Source organism: Stenella coeruleoalba (genome assembly GCF_951394435.1).
Source record: "Stenella coeruleoalba genome assembly, chromosome: 2".
Lineage (NCBI taxonomy): Eukaryota > Metazoa > Chordata > Mammalia > Artiodactyla > Delphinidae > Stenella > Stenella coeruleoalba.
Genome location: NC_137147.1, coordinates 73,052,363 through 73,074,164, shown reverse-complemented (window position 1 = coordinate 73,074,164; position 21,802 = coordinate 73,052,363). Strand labels below are relative to the sequence as shown.

General features: G+C 54.6%; 3 protein-coding genes across 6 annotated transcripts; 2 read left to right on the top strand and 1 right to left on the bottom strand.

Moving 5' to 3' along the window:
* Window positions 1-59: 59 nt before the first annotated feature.
* PSME2 (proteasome activator subunit 2) lies at window positions 60-3,363 on the bottom strand. 2 transcript variants are annotated; one of them, XM_079913835.1, is made up of 11 exons: window positions 3,253-3,363; window positions 2,911-2,943; window positions 2,411-2,473; window positions 2,080-2,166; window positions 1,948-1,978; window positions 1,764-1,861; window positions 1,105-1,173; window positions 883-950; window positions 665-719; window positions 276-362; window positions 60-185 (listed from the first exon to the last, which is right to left on the bottom strand). In XM_079913835.1, the coding sequence occupies exons 1-11, from the start codon at window positions 3,298-3,300 to the stop codon at window positions 105-107; spliced, it is 720 nt and encodes a 239-aa protein (XP_079769961.1). In that variant the 5' UTR covers window positions 3,301-3,363; the 3' UTR covers window positions 60-104. The 2 variants fall into 2 exon arrangements, with proteins under 2 accessions (XP_079769961.1, XP_079769962.1); XM_079913836.1 differs by lacking the exon at window positions 2,411-2,473.
* Window positions 3,364-3,649: 286 nt separating this feature from the next.
* On the top strand, window positions 3,650-14,507 carry RNF31 (ring finger protein 31). Of its 3 annotated transcripts, none has more exons than XM_079915095.1 (21): window positions 3,650-4,564; window positions 4,651-4,797; window positions 4,948-5,103; window positions 5,299-5,358; window positions 5,462-5,537; window positions 5,755-5,932; window positions 6,407-6,794; window positions 6,969-7,259; window positions 7,521-7,769; window positions 7,870-8,055; window positions 8,167-8,373; window positions 10,069-10,242; window positions 10,326-10,424; window positions 10,518-10,607; window positions 12,000-12,114; window positions 12,219-12,337; window positions 12,542-12,721; window positions 12,869-12,926; window positions 13,643-13,739; window positions 14,042-14,210; window positions 14,321-14,507. In XM_079915095.1, exons 1-21 carry the CDS (start codon window positions 4,373-4,375, stop codon window positions 14,372-14,374), a joined length of 3,285 nt encoding a protein of 1,094 aa, XP_079771221.1. In that variant the 5' UTR covers window positions 3,650-4,372; the 3' UTR covers window positions 14,375-14,507. The 3 variants fall into 3 exon arrangements, with proteins under 3 accessions (XP_079771221.1, XP_079771223.1, XP_079771222.1); XM_079915097.1 differs by having other exon boundaries at window positions 6,972-7,259; window positions 12,608-12,721; window positions 14,321-14,506; XM_079915096.1 differs by having other exon boundaries at window positions 12,608-12,721; window positions 14,321-14,505.
* Window positions 14,508-15,003: 496 nt separating this feature from the next.
* On the top strand, window positions 15,004-19,830 carry IRF9 (interferon regulatory factor 9). Its single transcript, XM_079915098.1, has 10 exons — window positions 15,004-15,141; window positions 15,931-16,111; window positions 16,434-16,611; window positions 16,851-16,981; window positions 17,070-17,151; window positions 17,255-17,326; window positions 17,948-18,289; window positions 19,132-19,247; window positions 19,395-19,562; window positions 19,674-19,830. The coding sequence occupies exons 2-9, from the start codon at window positions 15,932-15,934 to the stop codon at window positions 19,521-19,523; spliced, it is 1,230 nt and encodes a 409-aa protein (XP_079771224.1). The 5' UTR covers window positions 15,004-15,141; window position 15,931; the 3' UTR covers window positions 19,524-19,562; window positions 19,674-19,830.
* The last annotated feature ends 1,972 nt before the right edge of the window (window positions 19,831-21,802 follow it).

The window sequence follows — 21,802 nt, the reverse complement described above, 5'->3', positions numbered from 1 at the left end:
GTCTGGATATAGGCGACACTCAGTAAATGTCTTTGAATGAATGACACACACCAGAGGTTATCCACACAAAGTATAGGTCATTTATTTCCCTTCTAACCCTGGGCTCAGTACATAGATGGCTTCTCTTCACCCTTTGGGTTGACAATTTTCTCCAGGTTGCTGCTTATAATATGGTAAAGCTCAGCCTGGAAGAAGGCCAGAGGGCAACAGTCAGGTTCTTGGCGTTTCCCCTGCGCCCCTCATCCACCTCCCTAAGGGGCTTACTCCACACTCACATAGAAGGCCCTGAGGTCCAGCACCATGGCCCTGAGCTCTCCATAGGCTGCCTCGTCTCGCTCATGCACCAGGGCCCGGTAATCCATCTGGGATGTGGAAGGCAAAGCTGAGTCAGCCCCATGGAAGGTTGGGACATTAGTCTGGTTTCCTCATACAGGGAATAGGTAACTTGAGGAATGAGCCCCTTCTCAGCCAAGAAATGGGATCCCAGAGGATCAAACAGAGAAAGGGGTCAAGGTTTTTGAAGCCTAAATCAGTTTTCCTGGGCTTAATATTCTCCACATTGGGAAGGTCACAAATGAGACAAAGAGGACCTCTATCCCCCACTTTCTCATCACCCCCCATCCCCAGCAGCCTCAGCTAAAAGGCTGGTGGACTGTCCACTTACTACATGGGTCTCCTTAGAGGCCTTGGCCACAGCATCCCCACGTTCTGAGAAGTACCTGCCAGAAGCAAGAGGAGTAACCACAGGAATGGATGTTCAGAGAGAGGTACTCCCTCAGACCCTTCCCAAAGCACCGCTTCATCCGATAGGCATGCCCAGCTTTGGGAGTCCCAAAGAAATGTCCCTGCAGACCCCGGCGCTGGCCTTCCAGCTGTCCTTACTTGGAAATGGTTGTCTGGAAGGCTTCCACTTTGGTCTTGACTGCATTTACCCTCTCCAGCACCTTTTCCTGTGGAGACAAAAGAATGGAAAGCAAAGACAACCCTTCATCTCCTCCCTCCTTCACTCACCGTCTCCCTCCTCCTCCCAGTTCTTGTCTAGCTCCTATCCCTTACTCCCCAAGTCTCTCCCTGCTGTCAGCATTCTCACACACCCTTTCTCACCTGGATTGCCACCCCAAAGTCATTTCCATCCTCAATTTTGGGGATGAGGTGCTGGATCCATGTGATCACCTACATTAAGAGATATCATGTAGGAATCATTCAACAAACCCTCTATTCTGATTACTGCTACTTCCTAATAATAGGTACATTTAACTGAGTACTTATTATATGGCAGGCACTGTGCTATGTATTATATATCTCATTTAATCTTCACAACAACCTTTCAAGGTATATATATATATATTTTTTTGCTTGTTTCAAAGTATATATTCTTATTGTACCCACTTAACAGATGAAAAAACTGAGTCACAGGATGTCTAAGTTACTTACTTAAAGTAACCAGTTAGGTAAGTGATAGAGTCAGGATTTGAACCAAGGCAGTCTCCCTCTAGGGCCCAAGTTCTTAAACCAACTCACTGTATCATAGCATCTGTACTCTGTACCTGGTACAGCAGTAGGTTCTCAGGTTATAGAGGTGGGTGTAGCACAGTCTAATTTGGGGATATCATTGTGATAGAGAACAAAAGGTATCTAAACCCAAGGTACAGAAGGAAGCTTCCTATTTGGGGAGTAGTTTCCTAAATGAAGGAATTGAATCTCTGAAGGAGACCAGGGCCTGGCCTTGCTCGTTTTCTCTGTCCCCCAGTTCCCAGGCTTACCAGAATGCATTTTTCTTTGAGAGTCCAGACTTCTGGCTTAACCAGAGCAAGCAAGGCCAGGACCTTCTCATTCCCAGGGAGAAAGCCGCACTTAGGGACTGTGAGAAAGAGGGGACTTAGACCCTTTCTCATCCAGTAGTCAGTGTGCCATTTCCCTTTTCCTAGCCACCCCTTCCTCTCTTACCTTCTTTCTTCTCTTGCTTATCCGTTTCCATCTAAGGAAAAAAGGGGGAAAGTAGCTTTAGAAAAGTCATGGAGGTTGGAGGGCCACTTACACTGGGTTTATAGCCCAAGCCCTACACCATGAGTGCCTCACCTCATCATCCTTGGGTGGAGGGTCTGGGATGGGGATGTCCAGCGAGGCCCGAAGAGAAGTCATGTCAGTCACGTTGAGGGAGTCCTCCTGCACAGAGCTCACTGTCAGGGGCTGCCCAACCTCTTCCCCTCAACCTGAGTCAGAGCCTTTCCTCCACACATCCCACCCAACCTCTGCCTCCTAACCTAGGCTCAGGCCTCACACTATCCTAATGTTCCCAGTCCACCATTTGCGACTGTTCTCTGCATTCGGAGCCCAGTTGTTAGCTAGAGAGGGTGGATGGAGAGGAGAGAGGCCATGGGATGGGGCAGGAGGGGTCCACACTACTCACTTGCAAGAGCTGATTCAGGTATATGATTTTCTGAGGTAAGAATCTGTAGAGGAATTCCTCAGCCTGTGGGTTACATTGCAAGGGTCGGAATCACAGAAGACGTTCAGTGAGATGTCTGAGAAGTGGGACTGGAAGGGCCCTTGGAAATCATTGATTCCAGTACTTATAAATGAGGGAACTGAAGCCCTGAAAATTGAAGGGAATTCCCCAAGTTGGGATGCAGCAGAACCAAGGTTAGAACTGTGGTATTCCTGCTTTGGGGCCATGGCTTTTCCCTCCACACCAAAAGAGGGGAGAGGAAGTGGTGGAAGTGCAGAAGGTATTAAGAGGGGTACAGGTAAAAGCAGAGATCAATAATTAAGAGCTTATCTTAGATGGAGGCTTAATAAGTGAAGTAAGGCGCGGATGGAGGGTGGGTTTGGGGATCAGTCTGAGAAGTTGCAACCCTCAAGTATTGGCCTAAGATTCTGGGTCAAATCGCTTGAATCCAGAAGACTTACCTCCTGGAAAAGATTTTGCCTGAAGACATCCACCTGCACAGAGAGCGGTACCCGGATGTTGGTTAAGGGTCTCAGTTGTCCAGAGTAAGATCCCATCCCCAATAGGATGCCCTCCAACTTGGCTCAGTCCTTCCCCACCACATGCCAGACTTCCCTGGAAGCCCATGCTCAGTGCAGAGATTGTCCGGAGGGCAGGAATCTGGTAATCCCCGGGCAGAAGTGAAAGCACTTAGAGAGGTTGGGAGATTTCTCTGGCACGGCCTTGGTCCCTCGGAGCACCCAGTTTGGCCTCCATTTAGGAGGGCTCCTCGGCGCCTTCCTGGCCTCCCGGTCCCCCGTTACCTGTTTGCGGGCTTCCCCGCTCAGGCGCACCCCACAAGGCTTGGCCATGTTGCTCCAGTTGCTGCTAGGTCTCCGGTCTCCCTGTTCGCCGCCTGGGCTTTCGCTTTCACTCCCCACGTCCAGGCCCGCCCCCTCAGCCCCACCCCCTTCCTTCTTTTCCCCCTCCCCCTGGAAGGCCGCCGCAAACCGTAAGGAGCCCCTCTGCCATTCTCGGCCTGTGAGACTAGAAGAGGCGGTGCTGACTCGGTCACAAACCCAGGGGCTGTCCGGGGGAGGGGCTAGGGCAAGTGGGACCGGCGGAGATTGAACAGGGGCTGTCCCTCGGAGAAGGGGAGGGGCTTAGAGAGAGGGGGAAAGAACCGTCCGAGGACTGTCAGGGTTGGGGTGAGAAGGGTGGGAGAGTGGGAAAGGGGGTGTTAAGTGGTGGGGCTCCCCCAGGAAGGCTTGACTGCGGGGAAGGGCCAGAGAGGGATCAGAGTGGGCGGGAGAAGTAGTAGGAGGGAGAAGGGACAGAGGATAGGAAGGGAGAAGGCGCGGGGGCTTCCTCCCGGAGGGCGCCCTATCTTCAAGACTGACTGGAGAAGGGGCTTGAGTGGGGCTCAGGCCGGCCAGAGTTGAGTCCCCAGCTGAGTGGGATTTCCCCTGTGGGGTCCCGGATAGAGAGGAGGGCTTTGAGGGGAGTAAAGTAACCCCGTACCAGGGTCTATCCGGAGAGGGGTGGGACCAGCCTGGACCAAGGAGGGGAAGAACGCCAGAACAGGGTTTGCTGCCTAGGCGCTCTGGGGGAGGAGCCATGGATTATTTATCATTATCATTGGCTGGGACCCTGGGCCACGCCCCCCGATTTCTTGGCCTCCGCCCTTCCTCAAGCTTAGACCCCGCCCCTTCCCCTGAATTTGGGTTGCAGTCCCGCCCTCTTTCCTAGTACTTCCTGTTCCCGCTAACCCTGGCGTTGGGCCCGGGGCCGAAGAGTGACCGTGCCGTGAGTGACCCGGGGCGTCCGAACCGACCGGGTCGGGCCGCGAAGCCAGACCCCAGGCGCTACTGGCGGCGCTCGGACCGCGCACAGCCTGCGCCGGGTCCCGTCGGACAGCGGGCTGGGGCTGACTCCTGTCTCAGGATGCCGGGGGAGGAGGAGGAGCGGGCCTTCCTGGCGGCCCGCGAGGAGCTGGCGAGCGCCCTGAGGAAGGATTCCGGGCAGGCGTTTTCGCTGGAGCAGCTCCGGCCGCTACTGGTCACCTCTCTGCCGCCAGCAGCCCGCTACCTGCAGCTGGATGCTGCACGCCTGGTCCGCTGCAACGCTCATGGGGAGGTGAGGCCCGGCCCGGGTTGGGAGGAGGACAGAGGACCTGAGGCCGGGTTGGGGCTCACAGCTCTCTGCTCTCTGACTGCTCGCAGCCCCGAAACTACCTCAACACCCTCTCCACGGCCCTGAACATCCTGGAGAAATATGGCCGCAACCTCCTCAGCCCTCAGCGGCCCCGGTACTGGCGCGGGGTCAAGTTTAATAACCCTGTCTTTCGCAGTACGGTGGATGCTGTTCAGGTGAAGCCCCTGGGCCCCTAATGGGAGAAGGGAACTTAGCCTGGGCTGGGGATTGACTAGAAAGGGCCTGAGGCTGTGCTGAATGGTTTGAGGTCCAGCCCTATTGGGAAGGGGACCTGCTGGGCGGTGACTGGTTTGAATGTGTGGCAGGGGGGCCGGGATGTTCTGCGATTGTATGGCTACACAGAGGAGCAGCCAGATGGGTTGAGCTTCCCTGAGGGCCAGAAGGAGCCGGATGAGCAACAAGTTGCTACAGTCACACTGGAAGTACTGCTGCTTAGGACAGAGCTCAGCCTGCTGCTACAGGTGAGGTATCTCTAGTCCCAGCCTAACAACAAAGCCAGTGTGGGGACTCCCATGCTGCTGAACCATAGGCATAGTCCCCACAGTAACTTAGGATCTCTCTGTACTTTTCACACTGTGAACGTTGGGGGACCAGGGCTTTGAGGGAGGGCCTTGTTCCAGGGCTCTAGGTGGGAACTCCTCTTACCTTGTTTGCAGAATACTCATCCAGAACCACAAGCACTGGAGCAGCTGCTGAAAGACAAGGTTGAAGATGATGTAAGGAAGGCAGGAATGGGGCTCTGGGGCCTGGCGAACAAAGGGAACCTGTTGTGGGCCTCTGTCCCCAAGCCCTTGCTCATTCCCTGTCCTTTTTCCTCAGATACTGCAGCTCTCAGAGTTTGCCCCCTTACTGAGAGAGATTGATCCTGGCCCCCTCACCACACCCTCTGCCCCAGGTATTATTGTCCTATGTTGGGGGTTGGGAATGCTAGTAGATCATACTGATGGAAATTTCCTGTCTTCTTGGTTATCTTCCTTTTGTATAGATTAAAATTGTTTCCTTGGGTTGAAAAAATATGCTGAAAAGTTGTCTGTGATTTGTCCCCTCCACAGCAGATTCAAATGTAACCTGGTCTTTTTTAGAAAGATGTTCTATTTTTTCCTGTTCTCCAGCCTCCATTCCTGGTCCCTGCTTCCTCTGTGGTTCTGCTCCAGGCACATTGCACTGCTTAGCTTGTAAACAGGGCTTGTGCCCAACTTGTGATTGCCTCTTCCATGGACACCCAGACCGTGCACATCACCTCCGCCAGACCCTGCCTGTGGCCCCCCAGGCCACCCACCTGACCCCCAAGTGAGAGGCCTTTTCTCCTGAGTGGGAGCGAAATTGAGAGAACTTAAAATTATTTGAGTATCTACTATGTGCTGGATTCTGTGCTAAAGACTGTCTCATAGAGAGCAAGCAGCCAGTTACTGCCTTCCAGGAGATCATAGATATACATGTCAAGCGAGTAGCAGTCATAGCAAAATAGATTATCTGGGTGTGCAGATAGGTAGTAGGAGGATGCAGCTTAGTCAGAAGGATCAACCCAATCAGTTGGTAATATTTTAAGCACCTAATAGGGGTCAGACCCTATGTTAGGGATATTTACCAGCCAGATATGGACTTTAGGCTGTCATTTAAATGTTGAAGAGGCTATGGGTATGGCAGTGTTCCAGACATGTGCAAAGGCCAGAGCCATGTGTTGTCCTGCAGGGAATGAGGGATGCCCATGGGTAAGGGTCCCAGGCACCCCCTCAGCAGGCCGTGTCTGCTTTTCCATTACAGCTTACCTGCCTCAGCTCCACCACAGCCTCAGTCAACCTCCCTGCCGGCCCTGGGAGACAGCTCTGTTTCTTCCCCTGATCCTGCAAGTGCCCGTCTTCCCTGGCACTGTTCTGCCTGCGCCCTGCTGAATGAACCTTGGACAGTACTCTGTGTGGCCTGTGATCGGCCCCGAGGCTGTAAAGGGTTGGGGCTGGGGATTGAGGGTCCCCAAGGAGCTGGGGGCGTAGAACCCGAGCTTGCACGGGGTCACTGGGCCTGCCAGAGCTGCACCTTTGAGAATGAGGCTGTGTTTGTGCTGTGTGCCATGTGTGAGCGACCTCGGCTGGCTCAGCCTCCCAGCTTGGTAGTGGATTCTCAGGATGCCGGCGTTTGCCTGCAGCCCCTTCAGGTAACCTGTTCCTGGCCTTCTCAGCTCTTTATTTGCACCTGTTACCACAGGCCATTCTCTACTTCTTCATCCCCTATTTTCCTTCAGTTCCCCAGTATCTTCCCCCCAGCTTCCTATATTTCCATCTGGAGCCTCAGCCAACCTTCAATGGGATAATTCTTTCTGCCTTCCCAGCAGGAGGATACTTTGCTCTCCTCTGCTCAGACTCCAGTGTGGTACTGCATTCACTGTACCTTCTGCAACTCGGGCCCTGGCTGGGTGTGTGCTATGTGCAACCGGACCAGCAGCCCCAACCCAGTACAGCATACCCCTCAGCCCCTTGCCAGCTCTTTGGAAGAGCAACTCCCTGAACCAGGGCCTCCACGACGCCTCAGTGCCCCCCTGGCCAGTTCCTGTGGGGACCTTGAGAAGCAGCGCCAAGACAAGATGCGGGAGGAAGGTCTCCAGCTAGTGCTCAAGATCCGGGTGAGGATTTGGGCCTGGGATAAGCTTGTGGGGGAAGAGAGAGGCTGCAGTTGATTGATGCAAGTTCTCAAAACCTGTCATTGTTAGCAGCAGCTGCCTCTTATTGAACCCTTCCCCCACGGCAGGCATCATGCTGTGTCCTGCTCACGTGATCCATGATCCATGACAGCTCGAGCACTGTCAGCATTTTGGTTCGGGCTAAGGGTGGGTGGGGTGTGCCCTTCCTGATGGGCGCCCTGTCTGGGCGGGACTGTGCCTTAGGAAGGGGAAGCCGGAGGCGCCTGTCCAGAGGAGGTCTTCTCAGCTCTGCAGTACTCGGGCACCGAGGTGCCCCTGCAGTGGCTGCGCTCAGAGCTGCCCTACGTGCTGGAGATGGTGGCTGAGCTGGCTGGACAGCAGGACCCGAGGCTGGGTGCCTTTTCCTGTCAGGAGGCCCGGAATGCTTGGCTGGATCGTCACGGCAACCTGGATGAAGCTGTGAAAGAGTGTGTGCGGGCCCGGCGGAGGAAGGTAGCAGCAGCTGTGCTGGAGCGGGTGCAGGATTGAGGGCTGTGGATCTCAGAGCCTCTCACATTCTTCTTCACTCCTTCTCACCCCTCCCAACTCACAGGTGCAGGAGCTCCGGTCCCTGGGCTTTGAGCCTGAGGAGGGGTCTCTTCATGCCTTGTTCCAACATGGAGGTGACGTGGCACGAGCCCTGACTGAGCTACAGCGCCAGCGCCTAGAACCCTTCCATCAGCGCCTCTGGGACAGTGGTCCTGAGCCCACCCCTTCCTGGGACGGGCCAGATAAGCAGGTGCTGGAAGGAGGTGAAGAGCCCACTTAGTAGGGCTGAGGGCAGGCTGAGGGGTAGGCTCTCTGCGGTCTGACAGCCACTTCTTCCCTCTCCACCTGAATCGCCTTGCAGAGCCTGGTCAGACGGCTTTTGGCAGTCCACGCACTCCCCAGCTGGGGCCGGGCAGAGCTGGCACTGGCGCTACTGCAGGAAACACCCAGGAACTATGAGTTGGGGGATGTGGTAGAAGCTGTGAGGCAGAGCCAGGACCGGGCCTTTCTGCGCCGCTTGCTTGCCCAGGAGTGTGCCGTGTGCAGCTGGGCCCTGCCCCGCAACCGGGTAAGTCCCTCCCCACTGCCCCTGGCCTTAGAATTGCTCTGTTCCCTTTGGATCCCCACTCTACCCCAGCCCGTCTCTGATCTTGTCTTTTGCTCTGCAGTTGCCCATGTGCCCCTGAAGGCTTCTGGGAAGGGGAGGGCAAGAATAGGCCACCTCCCTCTCTTTTTTTTAAATGTTCTATTATGGGAAATTTCGAACATGCAATAGTAGAGAAAACTGTATAATGGATTCCACTCTCCCTCCCCCCACCATGTATTCATCATCAGCCATTATTAATGGATGACCAATCTTTACTTCATCTACACATACATAGAATTCTTTTTTTATTTTTATTTTTTGCGATACGTGGGCCTCTCACTGTTGTGGCCTCTCCCGTTGCGGAGCACAGGCTCCAGACGCGCGGGCCCAGCGGCCATGGCTCACGAGCCCAGCCTCTCCGCGGCATGTGGGATCCTCCTGGACCAGGGCACGAACCCGTGTCCCCTGCATCGGCAGGCGGACTCCCAACCACTGCACCACCAGAGAAGCCCCTACATAGGATTATTTTGAAACAAATCTCAGATGTCAGATAGTTTATCTGTAATATTTCAATATGTATCTCTAAAAGATAAAACTCTTTGAAAATATAACCACAAATACCACTGTCACACCAAAAAAATTACCGTTATTTAATGTGATCATCAAATACCCACTTGGTAGGAATAGGCCCCTCTTATCTCCTGAGCCCCTTCTGACTTACTCTAGGTCAGAAGTGGCAGTTCTTTGGCAAAATACAGCCCAGTTTAGTTAGGCTGGCTCTGTATGTTTTTTGTTTTTACTCTTTATTTTAAAATAATTGTAGAGTCACAGGCAGTTATGAAAATAGTACAGAGTCCTGTGTGCTCTTTATCCACCCCCTCCCAATGGTGACATCTTGTATAATCATAGTGCAATATCAAGACCAAGAAATAGATATTGGTACAATGTCAACTAGACCGCAGGCTTTGTTCATTTTGTGCATCAGTGTGTATGTGTGTAGTTGTATGCCATTTGACCCCACATGTAGATTCATGTAACCACCACCACAATCAAGATACCACAGTGCAACCCCCTTGTGCTACCGCTTTATAGTTGGAACCTTCTTCCCCTCCTCCTGTCATATGGCAGCCACTAATCTGTTCTCCATTGCTATAGTTTTGTCATTTCAAGGATGTTGTTTGTGTTTGCTTTTTTTTTGGCCACGCCACACAGCTTTCAGGATCTTAGTTCCCCAACGAGGGATTGAACCCGGGCCCTCGTCAGTGAAAGTGCGGAGTCCTACCCACTGGACCACCAGGGAATCCACCACCACCACCACCCCCCACCCCACCCCCGGCTTTTTTTTCCTTTTTAATTTAACTTTTAAAAAATTTTTATTTTCTACTGGAGTATAGTTGATCTACAATGCTGTGTTAGTTTCAGGTGTACAGCAAAGTGATTCAGTTATTGTGTGTTTGCTTTTAATTGAATGTGGATGCCTTTAGAGGGCATTCTTCCGTTTACCTTAGGTCTCACCATTGTCTGTTTTTTTCCATCTGAAGGTCTTCAGACATTTAGGTTGCCCGCCCAGTTGTTAATTAGACCCCGGTTTCATAGCAGACACCTGGCTACTGCCCCCCCTCAGCTGGCAACTGTAGCTTCTTACCCTCTTCCCTCCCTTCCCTTCCCCTCCACCAGATGCAGGCTCTGACCTCCTGTGAGTGCACTATCTGTCCCGACTGCTTCCGCCAGCACTTCACCATTGCCTTGAAGGAGAAACACATCACAGACATGGTGTGCCCTGCCTGTGGCCGCCCCGACCTCACCGATGATGCACAGCTGCTCAGCTACTTTTCCACCCTCGATATCCAGGTACTGAAGTCCCTAGGACTCAGGGTGCCCTGGGCTTTGAACAGGAGCCTTGCCCACCCGCCACTTCCACATCCTGTTCCCAGCTTCGAGAGAGCCTAGAGCCAGATGCCTATGCGCTGTTCCACAAGAAGCTGACTGAGGGCGTGCTCATGCGAGATCCCAAGTTCTTGTGGTGTGCCCAGGTCAGAGGCCTGCCCAGAGCTGCTGACCGGAGGGACGGGTGGGGAGTGGTGCCTGGTCAGGCCTCAGACAGCTTTATGCTCTTGCACCCACAGTGCTCCTTTGGCTTCATATACGAGCGTGAGCAGCTGGAGGCAACATGTCCCCAGTGTCACCAGACCTTCTGCGTGCGCTGTAAGCGCCAGGTGAGGCACATCCATCCTTTTGGAAATACCTGCTGAGCCACCACAGGTACTGTTAGACGCGGGGTGTGCTGGAGAACAGAACAGACATGAGCTCTGGGCTCAAAGAGTTACAGGCTAGCCAGGGAGGGAGGGAGGAGGGGTGAGGGAAGGAGAGAGAGCAGAATTATACATCGCCGTGAGTTCTATGAAGAAAACAAATAGGAATCTGAGGTTAGGAATAACAGGATGGACCTACCTAGTACACAGGATCGAGAGGTTAGACAAGTCTTCTCTGAAATGGCTGGATTTAAGCTCAGGCATGAAAGTTAAGAAGAAGCCAACTATGCAGAGAGTATTTGGAAGAGAAAGAACAACACATGGAAAGGCCAAAGTCAGAAAAAGTGTTGTGTGGCTGGAGCCTCAAGAGCAAGGGTGAGAGCGGCTGGCGGTCGGAGAGGAGCTAGCTGCCAGATCAGGAGAGGCCGTGAGGCCAGTCCAGCAAGGGATCGGCCTTTCATTCTACAACTGAGCAAGGGGTGATGCTCTCTCATTTACCTTTAGAAAGTTTAATATTTGATACCAAAAAGTTGCATCTGTCTTTTTTTTTAACTTATTTTAATTAATTTATTTACTTATTTTTGGCTGTGTTGGGTCTTCGTTGCTGCGTGCGGGCTTTCTCTAGTTGAGGTGAGCAGGGGCTACTCTTTGTTGCCGCGTGCAGACTTCTCATCGTGGTGGCTTCTCTTGTTGCAGAGCATGGGCTCTAGGCGCGTGGGCTTCAGTAGTTGTGGCACATGGGCTCAGTAGTTGTGGCTCGCGGGCTCTAGAGTGCAGGCTCAGTAGTTGTGGCACACGGGCTTAGTTGCTCTGCGGCATGTGGGATCTTCCTGGACAAGGGCTTGAACCCATGTCCCCTGCATTGACAGGCGGATTCTTAACTACTGTGCCACCAGGGAAGTCCCTGCATCTGTCATATAAAACACCATAATAAAATGAACACCTGCGACCTTACCACCAAACCTCCAAGCTAGAACACTCCCAGTGCAGTTGGTTACATGTTCAAAGGCACACTGGCTGCAAGGTGGAGGCTGAACCATAGGGGAGCAGGAGTGGAGGCATAGAGACTAGGAATCGAGACGAGACCTGACCTGGCCCAGAGTAAAGGTGGTCAGAGTAGGGATGAAGAAAAGGACAGGGTTGAACTAGGCTTGGGTGGTGGAAACAAGACTTGCTGGTGAATGTTTCGGGTGTGAAGAGATGAGAGAACCAAGGCCGGCCCCTCGGTTTGGGATTTGAGCAAACGGTGGATGGCAGTGCCATACACTAAGCCAGGGACCGCTGGATCTGAGTGGAGGGGCCAGCAAGAAGGGCCTAGGATAGAGCTTTCATGGGAAGCTCGTTTCCTTCTGGCAGTGGGAGGAGCAGCACCGAGGTCGGAGCTGTGAAGATTTCCAGAACTGGAAACGCACCAATGACCCGGAGTACCAGGCCCAGGGCTTGGCGATGTACCTTCAGGAAAATGGCATAGGTAAGATTGCCTGTTTGCCCAGTAATCTCTCATTGCCAGCGGCTCTCTTCCTGAGGGCCTGAGGAGCAGTGGCAGCCCGAACCCTGACCTGCTGTCCCTTGCAGACTGCCCCAAGTGCAAGTTCTCGTACGCACTGGCCCGAGGAGGCTGCATGCACTTTCACTGCACCCAGTGCCGCCACCAGTTCTGCAGTGGCTGCTACAATGCCTTTTACGCCAAGAATGTGAGCCCAGAGAACGGGGATGGAAGGGCTAGCTGGGTGGGGCTGCCATCGGGAGTGAGGGAGTGAGGGGTGGAGGCCGTTGAGGAACACCCAGGGGAAGAAGAGAACAGTGGGGGGTAAAGCACCTCTCTGTCCTCTCTCCCCTTCTGCTTGCTCCAGACCCTCCAATGTCTCATCTCCCCCACCCCTACACCCCTCACGCAGGGGTTCCTGAGAGGCCAGGACCCCAACAGTCTCCAACTTCCCCTCTCCCATCTGGGTTTCCGCCAGAAATGTCCAGACCCTAACTGCAGGGTGAAGAAGTCCCTGCATGGCCACCACCCCCGCGACTGCCTCTTCTACCTGCGGGACTGGACGGCTCCTCGGCTCCAGAAGCTGCTTCAGGTCAGGGGCGGCCAGCCTGGCTGGTTTGCCAGTCACCCAGGAGAGGAGGCAGGGCACAGGGTGGCAGGAAGGGAAAGGCCTGGATGCCGAGAAATCCAGCAGGCTGGCACCAAGGGAAGCTAACGCCCATCCTTCTGCCCTCCTCAGGACAATAACGTCATGTTCAACACAGAGCCCCCAGCGGGGGCCCGGGCAGTGCCTGGAGGTGAGCGTCGGGCCTGGGAGAAGGCAAGAGGAGGGGCTGGGCTCCCCCTGTGTGATGGATGAAGGCGAGGCTTGGGTCTGGGGTTGGACCAGGACGCAGGCCCATCCTGTGCTTGCTTGTTGTGCTCTTTGGTGACTCAGCCTCCCCAGGCTTGTTTCTTCCTCTGTAAAGTGGGGACCATATCCACCTTGCAGCCAAGCTGTTTTATGTGAGGCCACATTCAAGCGCCTGGCACCTCGATGCTAATTTTATTCTCCCATTCCCAAAGGATAGTGATTCATTAGTTAACTCAATGACTATTTAATTAAAGACTTACTAGTTGCACTGTTTAAGGTTCCATGAGGGCAACAGAAAGATGTTATATATGATTCTAATCTGCCCCACTTCTTACCATCTGTGTAGAGTAAGACCTTCACAGAATAAGCTAACCTCGCAAGAGCTAAATCACAACCAAAAGAGCTGTCTCAAGGGAGTATATGATTATATGGGCCAGAAGTCAGCTTGGCTAAAAGCAGGGACAGCAAGGTCCCTGCTTCTGTGTCGGAAGTGGTCTGCACGGTGGCATCTCTGGCACAGCTGTTAGAGCAGGGGCTCCTGTCCTCAGTCCCCTCCCTAGAGGCTACCTCCCGTGCCTCCATCCATATCCTAGTTCTCCTGGGCCTTCGTGGTCAGTGGCCCCCTCCGGACAAAGGGACCCTTCCTTCCCTTACCCCTAGGTGGCTGCCGAGTGATGGAGCAGAAGGAAGTTCCCAACGGGTTCCGGGACGAAGCCTGCGGCAAGGAGACTCCTGCTGGCTATGCCGGCCTCTGCCAGTGAGTGCCAGGCAGGGTGTGGAGCACGGCGTCGGCGGCACAGGAGCACTGGGGGTGTGCCAGGGCAGAAGAGTGGGTCTCTGCAAGCAGTAGGTCCTGCAAGAAGTGGGAGGGAGGGGCCTCTCTAGGCGAGGGCACAGAAAGGTGGTGTGCACAGATTGGCAAGGGCCCACAAGAGCAACTGGTGAGGGGTGTCGGTCTTGTTCATCTGAGTATGCTAGTGCCCAGCACAGTGCTGGACACACTCAGTTGATATCAGTCAAACTTCAAAAGAACAATATTCCACCCTCTCATCTCCCCAGGGCGCACTACAAAGAGTACCTTGTGAGCCTCATCAACGCCCACTCACTGGACCCAGCCAGCCTGTATGAGGTGGAGGAGCTGGAGACGGCTGCCGAGCGCTACCTGCATGTGCGCCCCCAGCCGCTGCCTGGGGAGGATGCCGCCACCTACCACGCCCGCTTGTTACAGGTAAAGCCTCCCCCAGCCTCACCTCTGACCCCACTCTCTAGAAGTCCCCTGTCCAGACTGTGTCTGAGCCCCAGGCTTCCAGTATCATCATCTTCTCTCTCCTTCTACAGAAGCTGATAGAAGAGGTGCCCTTGGGACAGAGTATCCCCCGCAGGAGGAAGTAGCTGAGGGCAAGGGTCCCAATGAAGGTCCCGTGATCTGACTCCCCGGGAACACCTCCAGCACCAATAAAGAGGCATTTCCTTGCCCAGGCTTCTTGGTGGTCCTTCTTGCTTCCTGACCTCACCATCCTGGGGCACCAGGGAAAGGGGTGTGTGTGAATAGAGCTTTGCTAAAGGCCCCCTGCAGCCTGCCACCTGACCCTCTCTGGACTCAGGCAGAAGCAATTGATGCTGTGGGAGGCCAAGGGCAGCCCTCCCCATCCAGCCACCTGGCCTGGGCTTCCTCTTTCCCTGCATCCTTTCTTCTTTTATTGAATTCAGCTGATATTTGGGGGTGACCTAGTAGGTACCAAGCAGGCATCGTGGGGGAACACAGATGCACAAGTGGTACAGAGCTATCCAGAGGCCCCAGGCTAGACTCCGGGACACTGCGGCCTCCCTGGGGAAGCAGCAGTGTCATAGAGGTGGTCTGATACAAGCAAAGAGTATCTTGAGGGAGGAAGGGGAATGAGCCTGAGGCAGTAGGTCCCTCCTCCAGACTCTGACCGCAGGATTCCTACGATAAGATTCTCAGATGCTGCTTCCCCCTAGTGGTAACCAGTTACCCTGCAACTCGGAGACCACGTGATTTCGGGGAAAAGAACCTCCCTGGAGCAGAACTGAAACTTAGGGTGGGGACTGTAGAAAGGGGCGGAGAGATCCAGGAGCTGCCTAGCCAGGAGCTGAGCTGAGGTCGGCTGAGCCCTGGGACAGCCTGCAGAACAGCTCAGGTAAGATTAACCAAAAATAGGTGTCAGCCTGGGTCTAGGTGGGAAGGCCCGGCTAGATTGGAGGTGGTGGGTAGAGGCTCCTGGGGACCCCTCTGCTAGACTGAGGAATAGACAGAAGGCCTGTGAGCCGGGGAGCTGGAATTTGGCGTGAGTGAAAGACTGATGGGGAGGCCAGTGTCCCAAGCCCTCTAGGCAAAGGACAGGGGCACCTACTACCGGGTTTGGGGAAGAAGACTCTGCTGCTCTCCCCTGATTGTTTTCTTGCCTCCTGGTCCTGCCCACTTACGCCCGCCCACAGCTTTGCCCCTGCCCCTGCCCCCAGCTCCCTGCCCCCAGCTCCCTGCCCCACCTACCCCTGGGACAAGGCGGGGGAGGTTGGGGGGCATCGAAGGATAGGTTGTGGGGGTGGTGAGTGAAGAGGGTTGAAGAGGCATCTCACAAGCAGCCACTGTGTCTGTAAATACTTGGGGATCCAGACAGGGCCTCTCACCAGGAGCAGGACACCAAGGGAATGATAGATTCCTGAAAAACCTTAAAATTAAGACCAATGCCTAAGTTTCCCTTCTAGATGTCACGGCTTGGGCTGTTAAAAAGAAAGTATTTTTGGTCATCGCTAGTGACGGCAGAAATGAAACAATTCAGCCTCAGAAGTTTGAGATTATATCTATAGAGACAAAAAGATGGAAGAGATGTCTAGGGGCCCTTGCCGGAATCCAACCCCAAGGGCCAGGATCTCACTCTTCCCAAAGTATCAGTTCCCCTGACACTTCCTGCTGCTTTTATCCCCAGGATGGCATCAGGCAGGGCACGTTGCACCCGGAAGCTCCGGAACTGGGTGGTGGAGCAGGTGGAGAGCGGGCAGTTCCCAGGAGTGTGCTGGGAAGATGCGGCCAAGACCATGTTCCGGATTCCTTGGAAGCACGCAGGCAAGCAGGACTTCCGGGAGGATCAGGATGCCGCCTTCTTCAAGGTGAAAGGCCCGGAAACCAGCCCCTTGGAGGGAGGGATGGAATATACACTGGCACTGTCACCCTCAAGCGCTTACATCCACCTGGGTTTCAGATAAAGGGGAGGTTGCAGGGTAGAACCAGCTACATTACGTAATTGTCAGAGCCCCATGCAAGATGAAAATGCAAACCTTAGTAAGGACCTCAAGGTGGCAATAGCTGAGCATAAACCTAGCAGAGGCCCTTCTGTGTGAGCGCTCAGGCCACACATCCGTGAAGCCAGCCTTGGTAAAGGATCTGCAGTCCACAACATGCTGCCTCTTCTTTACTTCTGCTGTGTCCTAGGCCTGGGCAACGTATAAGGGAAAGAAGGGGGACTCGGAAGGCCCTGCTATCTGGAAGACTCGTCTGCGCTGTGCTCTGAACAAGAGTTCTGAGTTCCAGGAGGTTCCTGAGAATGGCCACAGGGATGGGGCTGAGCCCTACAAGGTGTACCGGCTGCTGCCACCTGGAACCCTCCCCGGTGGGTGTCCCTTTGCCCCGCCACTCCTAGAATCAGCAGCCTGGGGAGGAAGGATGGAGCCCTGCGCCTCCTGGGAGGGTGGTGGCCTCCCTCCAGGCCCCTCGGTCAGAGTTCTGCCCTGTCCTTGGGGAGCAGGTTCCCTGCCAGTCCTGCCCATCCTTTCACTGCCTCCTACCTCTCCCCTTCCCTCTGTGCCCACTTAAGGCTCTGACCATCCTCTCCCTCTCAACGTTCCACAGCTCAGCCAGGGACCCAGAAATCACCATCAAAGCGACACCACAGTTCTGTGTCCTCTGAGAGGAAGGAGGACGAGGTTACCACGAAGAACTGCATACTCAGCCCCTCCTTGCTCCAGGACCCCCTCAAAAATGTGAGAGCTGGGGAGGGAACCGGGTGGACCTGAGGGCAGAACAGTACCTGGGGGAGAGATGGGCCAACGATAGAAACTGTGTCTGTAGGAGCTGGTGGAGACCAGTGGGGGAACAACCTATTCAGACTCCGGGAGCAGCAGCAGCAGCAACAGCCCTGAGCTTCAGGAAGGTACCAAGTGCCCTGCCTCCTGTGTTATCCTCCATGCCACAGCCTCTGGCCCTTGGACTCCCCAGTCCACTCTGAATGACCAGTGCCTCTGCCTCCCCCCCAGGTAGGGACACAGCTGAGGCCCCTCTCCAAGGAGATCTGGTGTCCCCAGAGCTTCTGCCCCCTCCAGGTTCAGGTACTTGGCGTTTGACTCACCCCTGCCCCCATCCTCCCTTGTCCTCCTCTGGCTACGTATGTATCTAATCTGTCAGGGCTTGCAGCAAACCGGGGCCACCTTACTCAGAGGCACTGGTTTCTAGGCAGTGCACCTGCCACCACTCCAAACAGCTCACTTCTCAAAAATACCCCCTACATGCTGTGTTCCCTGGAAATCCACTTTGAGACATTGATTCTGTGGGTTAAGTAGAGGACTGATCTCTGGGACCCTCTTGTAAACTGTAAGGCCCTGGCCATTAAGGCCTCAGTGAGAATCTGTGTATTAGCTCTTCTCCTGAGTGATGGGAAAGTATGATGGGAAGCCCTCTGGGCTGCCGAGGGTTGGCAGGAGGATGAGGAGGGAGGGCGCCTTCTCTATCCTTAGAAGGTGCGGCTGCCGCCCCCACCTTGCGGCCTGCTTGGTCCTGCTTGGTCCTCACCAGCCCTTACCTGGTTTCTCTCTCTGAGCCTCACGTTCCTCGCCAGCAAAATGAGGATGCTGGATTTGCAGGAAGCCCCTCTTCATTTCTCCAGAGCCTCTTGCTGGCCAGTGAGCCCCTGGGGAGGGGCACCGGTGCAGCTGGCCTTTCTTTGTCCACAGACTACTCTCTGCTGCTCACCTTCATCTACGATGGACGTGTGGTGGGTGAGGCCCAGGTGCAGAGCCTGGACTGCCGCCTCGTGGCTGAGCCCTCGCGCTCCCAGTGCGGCATGGAGCAGGTGGTATTTCCCAAACCCGGCCCACGAGAGCCCACCCAGCGCTTGCTGAGCCAGCTCAAGAGAGGGGTCCTGGTGGCCAGCAACTCCCGAGGCCTCTTTGTGCAGCGCCTTTGCCCCATCCCCATCTCCTGGAACGCGCCGCAGGCTCCACCTGGTCCAGGCCCGCACCTGCTGCCCAGCAACCAGTGCGTGGAGCTCTTCAGAACCGCCTATTTCTGCAGAGGTGAGGCTGCTCCCGCCGAGCCCCTGAGCCCCTTCCCCCACCTCTGTTCCCCCTCCATGGGCCCGGCCACCACCCTGCGCTCCCTCCAGCACATCCCCCATCACAGCCCAGGCATGGCCCCTGCACTCGTGCAATGCTCAGCCCTGGCAGCCCCCCTTCCCCAGCCAAGGCCGTGGAAGATGAGGACCAGGTAAGCCAAGCACGAGGCTGTCACGCCTCGGGAGCACCACCACACGGGAGCGTACAGTAATCATGGGAAGGTGCGCCTCGTGGCACCCCCCCACTGGACACACCTGCCCAGCGACCACTCACACATTCGCGAGAGCTGTGTGCATCACGTGCCCTCGCCCACCGCTCAGCCGCCCCTCAGCTTGCCCCTCTCCCATCCACGCTTGGAATCCCACTTCCTGCCTCCATTCCACTGTCAATTGGACTTCGGGAGTGAGGGCCTGGAGTATAGGGGACCCAGGGCCACGGGGTCCCCTAGTGCAGGGAGGCTGTGAGCAGGCAACAGAGGTGTGGCACAACTGTGTTAGCAGCCAGGGCTGCTGCCGAGAGGACTCTTAAGCTCCCCCAGCTCCCCCAGGTTTCAGGTTGTGTGACGACTGGCTACCTCCAAAAGGCGGCCCCTTTCCCTATTTGTCCACAGGCGAGTAGCAGCTCAGTTCCTAACATTTCCCCTGGCACCAGGCAACGGCCTCACCACCCTGAGGCTCCTGCTCTGGCCTTGGTCTCTGAGTGGCCCCACTGCCACCCCTCTTTCTCCATTATGGGATCCTCCCCAATCCCTCCCTGCCTGAGACCCTCTGTCTTCTCTTCCAACTCTTGACCTTTTCTCTCAGACCTGGCCAGGTACTTCCAGGGCCTGGGCCCCGCACCCGAGTTCCAGGTGACACTGAATTTCTGGGAGGAGAGCCCTGGCCCCAACCACACCCCACAGAGTCTTATCACAGTGCAGGTGAGTCGGGATAGGGCAAGAACAGCCTGCCTGCATGGGAATGGGGTGTTGAGGAGGAAGAGGGCCTCCCGGGGAAAGAGCCCCTGGGCGTAGTGTCCGGCCCTGCCTGCCGTGCTCACAACCCCCTCTCCCGACCTCTTCGTGCAGATGGAGCAGGCCTTTGCCCGACATTTACTGGAGAAGACTCCAGAGGATCAGGCAGCCATCCTGCCCCTGGTGCAGAGCCTGGAGGACCCAGCCTCCTTCTCCTCTCTCTGTTCCACCTATCTGCTTTGAGAGAGCCTCTTCCTCCACGCTCTCGACCTGCCTCCCACGGTGATCATTCTCATCGGTTGTCTGTGGTGATTTAGTCCTTGAACTCCTCATAGACCTTGGTTGGTGGGGAACACAAGGATGACTTTTTTTTTTTTTTTTTTAAATTTTGAGATATACCCTCTTTCGTCTCTGAGGAACTGAACTGGGCAAGTACAGATGGCGCGAACTCGGGGCCTTTCCCTCTGCCCGCAACCCTAAAACCTAGCACTTTATATTTTCTTCTTAGATCTTCACTAAGGATTGAAAATAAAATTTTATTGAAAAGGAATCAGCATCGGACTTGTTGAGAGAAGAAGGCAGCAGGGTCACAGAGAGATGATGGGGATGTAACCTGAGGGCAGGGCACTCGGGTTCTCTTCCTGCTGGCATCTCTGGGCCTCTTTCCTCTCCTCCAGACACAGGTTCGGGCTAGCAAGCTCTCTGGGCTAGGAAGCTTCAGGTTCTGGGCCTGGCTCTCTGTATCCTCTAGGCAACCAGGATTAGGGAGAGGGTTGGGGTCAGCCAAAAAGAGGGGCACTGAGCCTATGACCACTGTAGCCACCTTCATAAGGGAAATCCGGCGTCCACAGTCCTTGGCTAGAGGGCTCTGATTCCGCCTAGGGTTGGACTCTGGCCTGGAGGTCTCAATGAACAGACCTGAAATGATGAGCTGGAGGCCCTGGGGCCTGGCAGGGGAGGAAATCAGAGGGAAGAGTGGCTGAGCCTCCTGTGCCCTGGGCAGACCATGCCCTGGTGCCTCTTCTCCCGGTACCTGGGGCACTGTCACCCCAACTGAAGGCTGCTCCCAAACAGGTCTCCTCACTCTACCTGAGCACCATGACAGACAACATGGCCTAGACTGCCACATCACCAGCACTCTGTCTGCTGGGATCCCAGGGGTCCAGATCCACCAACACCACTCTCCCTTGCCCCGTGTTTATCTTGCTCCCAAACTGGTAGTTCTTCTTCACAAGGCCACCGGTCATCCTACCTCATCCTACACTCATCTCCACCAGACTAGTTCACCGCTTAACCCGACTGCCACAGCCTCCAGCTTCCCGCTTCCCGTACATGACACCAAACTGGCGGAGAGGTAGCCTCCCAGACCAGCTCCTTCCTGTCATGTCACTTTTATAAGCTTTGAGTGGCTCACTGACATGATCAAATCTGGATGTCTAGATTCTTGAGGAACTTCTTGCTGTCTCACCTGACAAACTTCACTGCTTTTGAGCCTTTCTGCCTCCTTGGACCTTCCTCATTGTCATCCTGAGAAGCCAGGAGCCCCAACAGGCATCTGCATAGGCAGTGAGGAAATTGGGTACTGAGTGTGCAGGTGCACAGGCCCTGCTGAAATCCCTCCTGCACCTTCACTTCATTTTCTGTTATACCCCACATCCAACCCATCAGCAAATCCTATCATTCCTTCCTTCAAAATCTATCCAGAATCTGACTCTGCTTCCCTAACCAAGACTGGTTCAAACACCATCATCTCTCACACCTCTTCTTTCTGCTTCCTTCCACATCTTTTCTGCTTCCACTCTTGTCCACCTTCAGCCCATTCTCAACACAGAAGAGATCCTCTTAACACATAAATCTTATCATGTCATTCCTCTGCTTGAAATCCTCCATTGGCTTTCAATTCACTCAGGGTAAGAGCCCAAATCCTTACAATGGCCTTCAAGGTGATATGGCCCCATTCTCCTTTCTAACCGCACCCCTTGCTATTCTTCTCCTCAGTTACTTTGCTCCAGGTCCCCTGAACCCACCAGACATTTCTGCCTCAGGACCTTTGCACTTGCTGGTTCTTTTGTCTAAAACACTCTTCCTTCAGGTAAGCACATGACCTGCCCCCTCTCTTCAGAGAGGGCTTCCCTGAGCACCCAACCCGAATAGCAGCCCTCACTATTCTCTATTCTCTTATGCTGCCTCATTTTTCTTCATAGCACTGATTACCACTTCACACATTTCTATTTGTCTACTTGTTTATCGTCACTCCTTCCCTATTCCATGAGAACAGGGACTTGTTTTGTTCATTGCTATATCCCCAGTGTCTAGAGTAGTGCCTGGCACATGGTAGGCATGTAATAAATACTTGTTGAATGAATGGACAGATGAATGAGCAAATTACTGTGTCCTTTATCTCTTAAACTAGGTCCTAAGCACCTTAAGGGCAGGTGTCCCCACTTTATCATATTTGTGCCCCAGCGTGAACACTTGTGAACACTGACAATATATGTACAGTGATCGAAACAATTTGTAAG

Excerpts from the sequence above, each read along its gene's own strand:
- PSME2 (XM_079913835.1), bottom strand. The coding sequence starts at position 3,300 with ATGGCCAAGCCTTGTGGGGTGCGCCTGAGCGGGGAAGCCCGCAAACAG. Across the intron at positions 2,474-2,910 it reads GGCAAAATCTTTTCCAGGAG|GCTGAGGAATTCCTCTACAG; the intron begins GTAAGTCTTCTG and ends TGTAACCCACAG. Across the intron at positions 363-664 it reads CCTCTAAGGAGACCCATGTA|ATGGATTACCGGGCCCTGGT; the intron begins GTAAGTGGACAG and ends TCCACATCCCAG.
- RNF31 (XM_079915095.1), top strand. The coding sequence starts at position 4,373 with ATGCCGGGGGAGGAGGAGGAGCGGGCCTTCCTGGCGGCCCGCGAGGAG. Across the intron at positions 5,359-5,461 it reads AAGACAAGGTTGAAGATGAT|ATACTGCAGCTCTCAGAGTT; the intron begins GTAAGGAAGGCA and ends CTTTTTCCTCAG. Across the intron at positions 12,722-12,868 it reads GGCTCCAGAAGCTGCTTCAG|GACAATAACGTCATGTTCAA; the intron begins GTCAGGGGCGGC and ends TGCCCTCCTCAG.
- IRF9 (XM_079915098.1), top strand. The coding sequence starts at position 15,932 with ATGGCATCAGGCAGGGCACGTTGCACCCGGAAGCTCCGGAACTGGGTG. Across the intron at positions 16,982-17,069 it reads TCCAGGACCCCCTCAAAAAT|GAGCTGGTGGAGACCAGTGG; the intron begins GTGAGAGCTGGG and ends CTGTGTCTGTAG. Across the intron at positions 18,290-19,131 it reads AACCGCCTATTTCTGCAGAG|ACCTGGCCAGGTACTTCCAG; the intron begins GTGAGGCTGCTC and ends CTTTTCTCTCAG.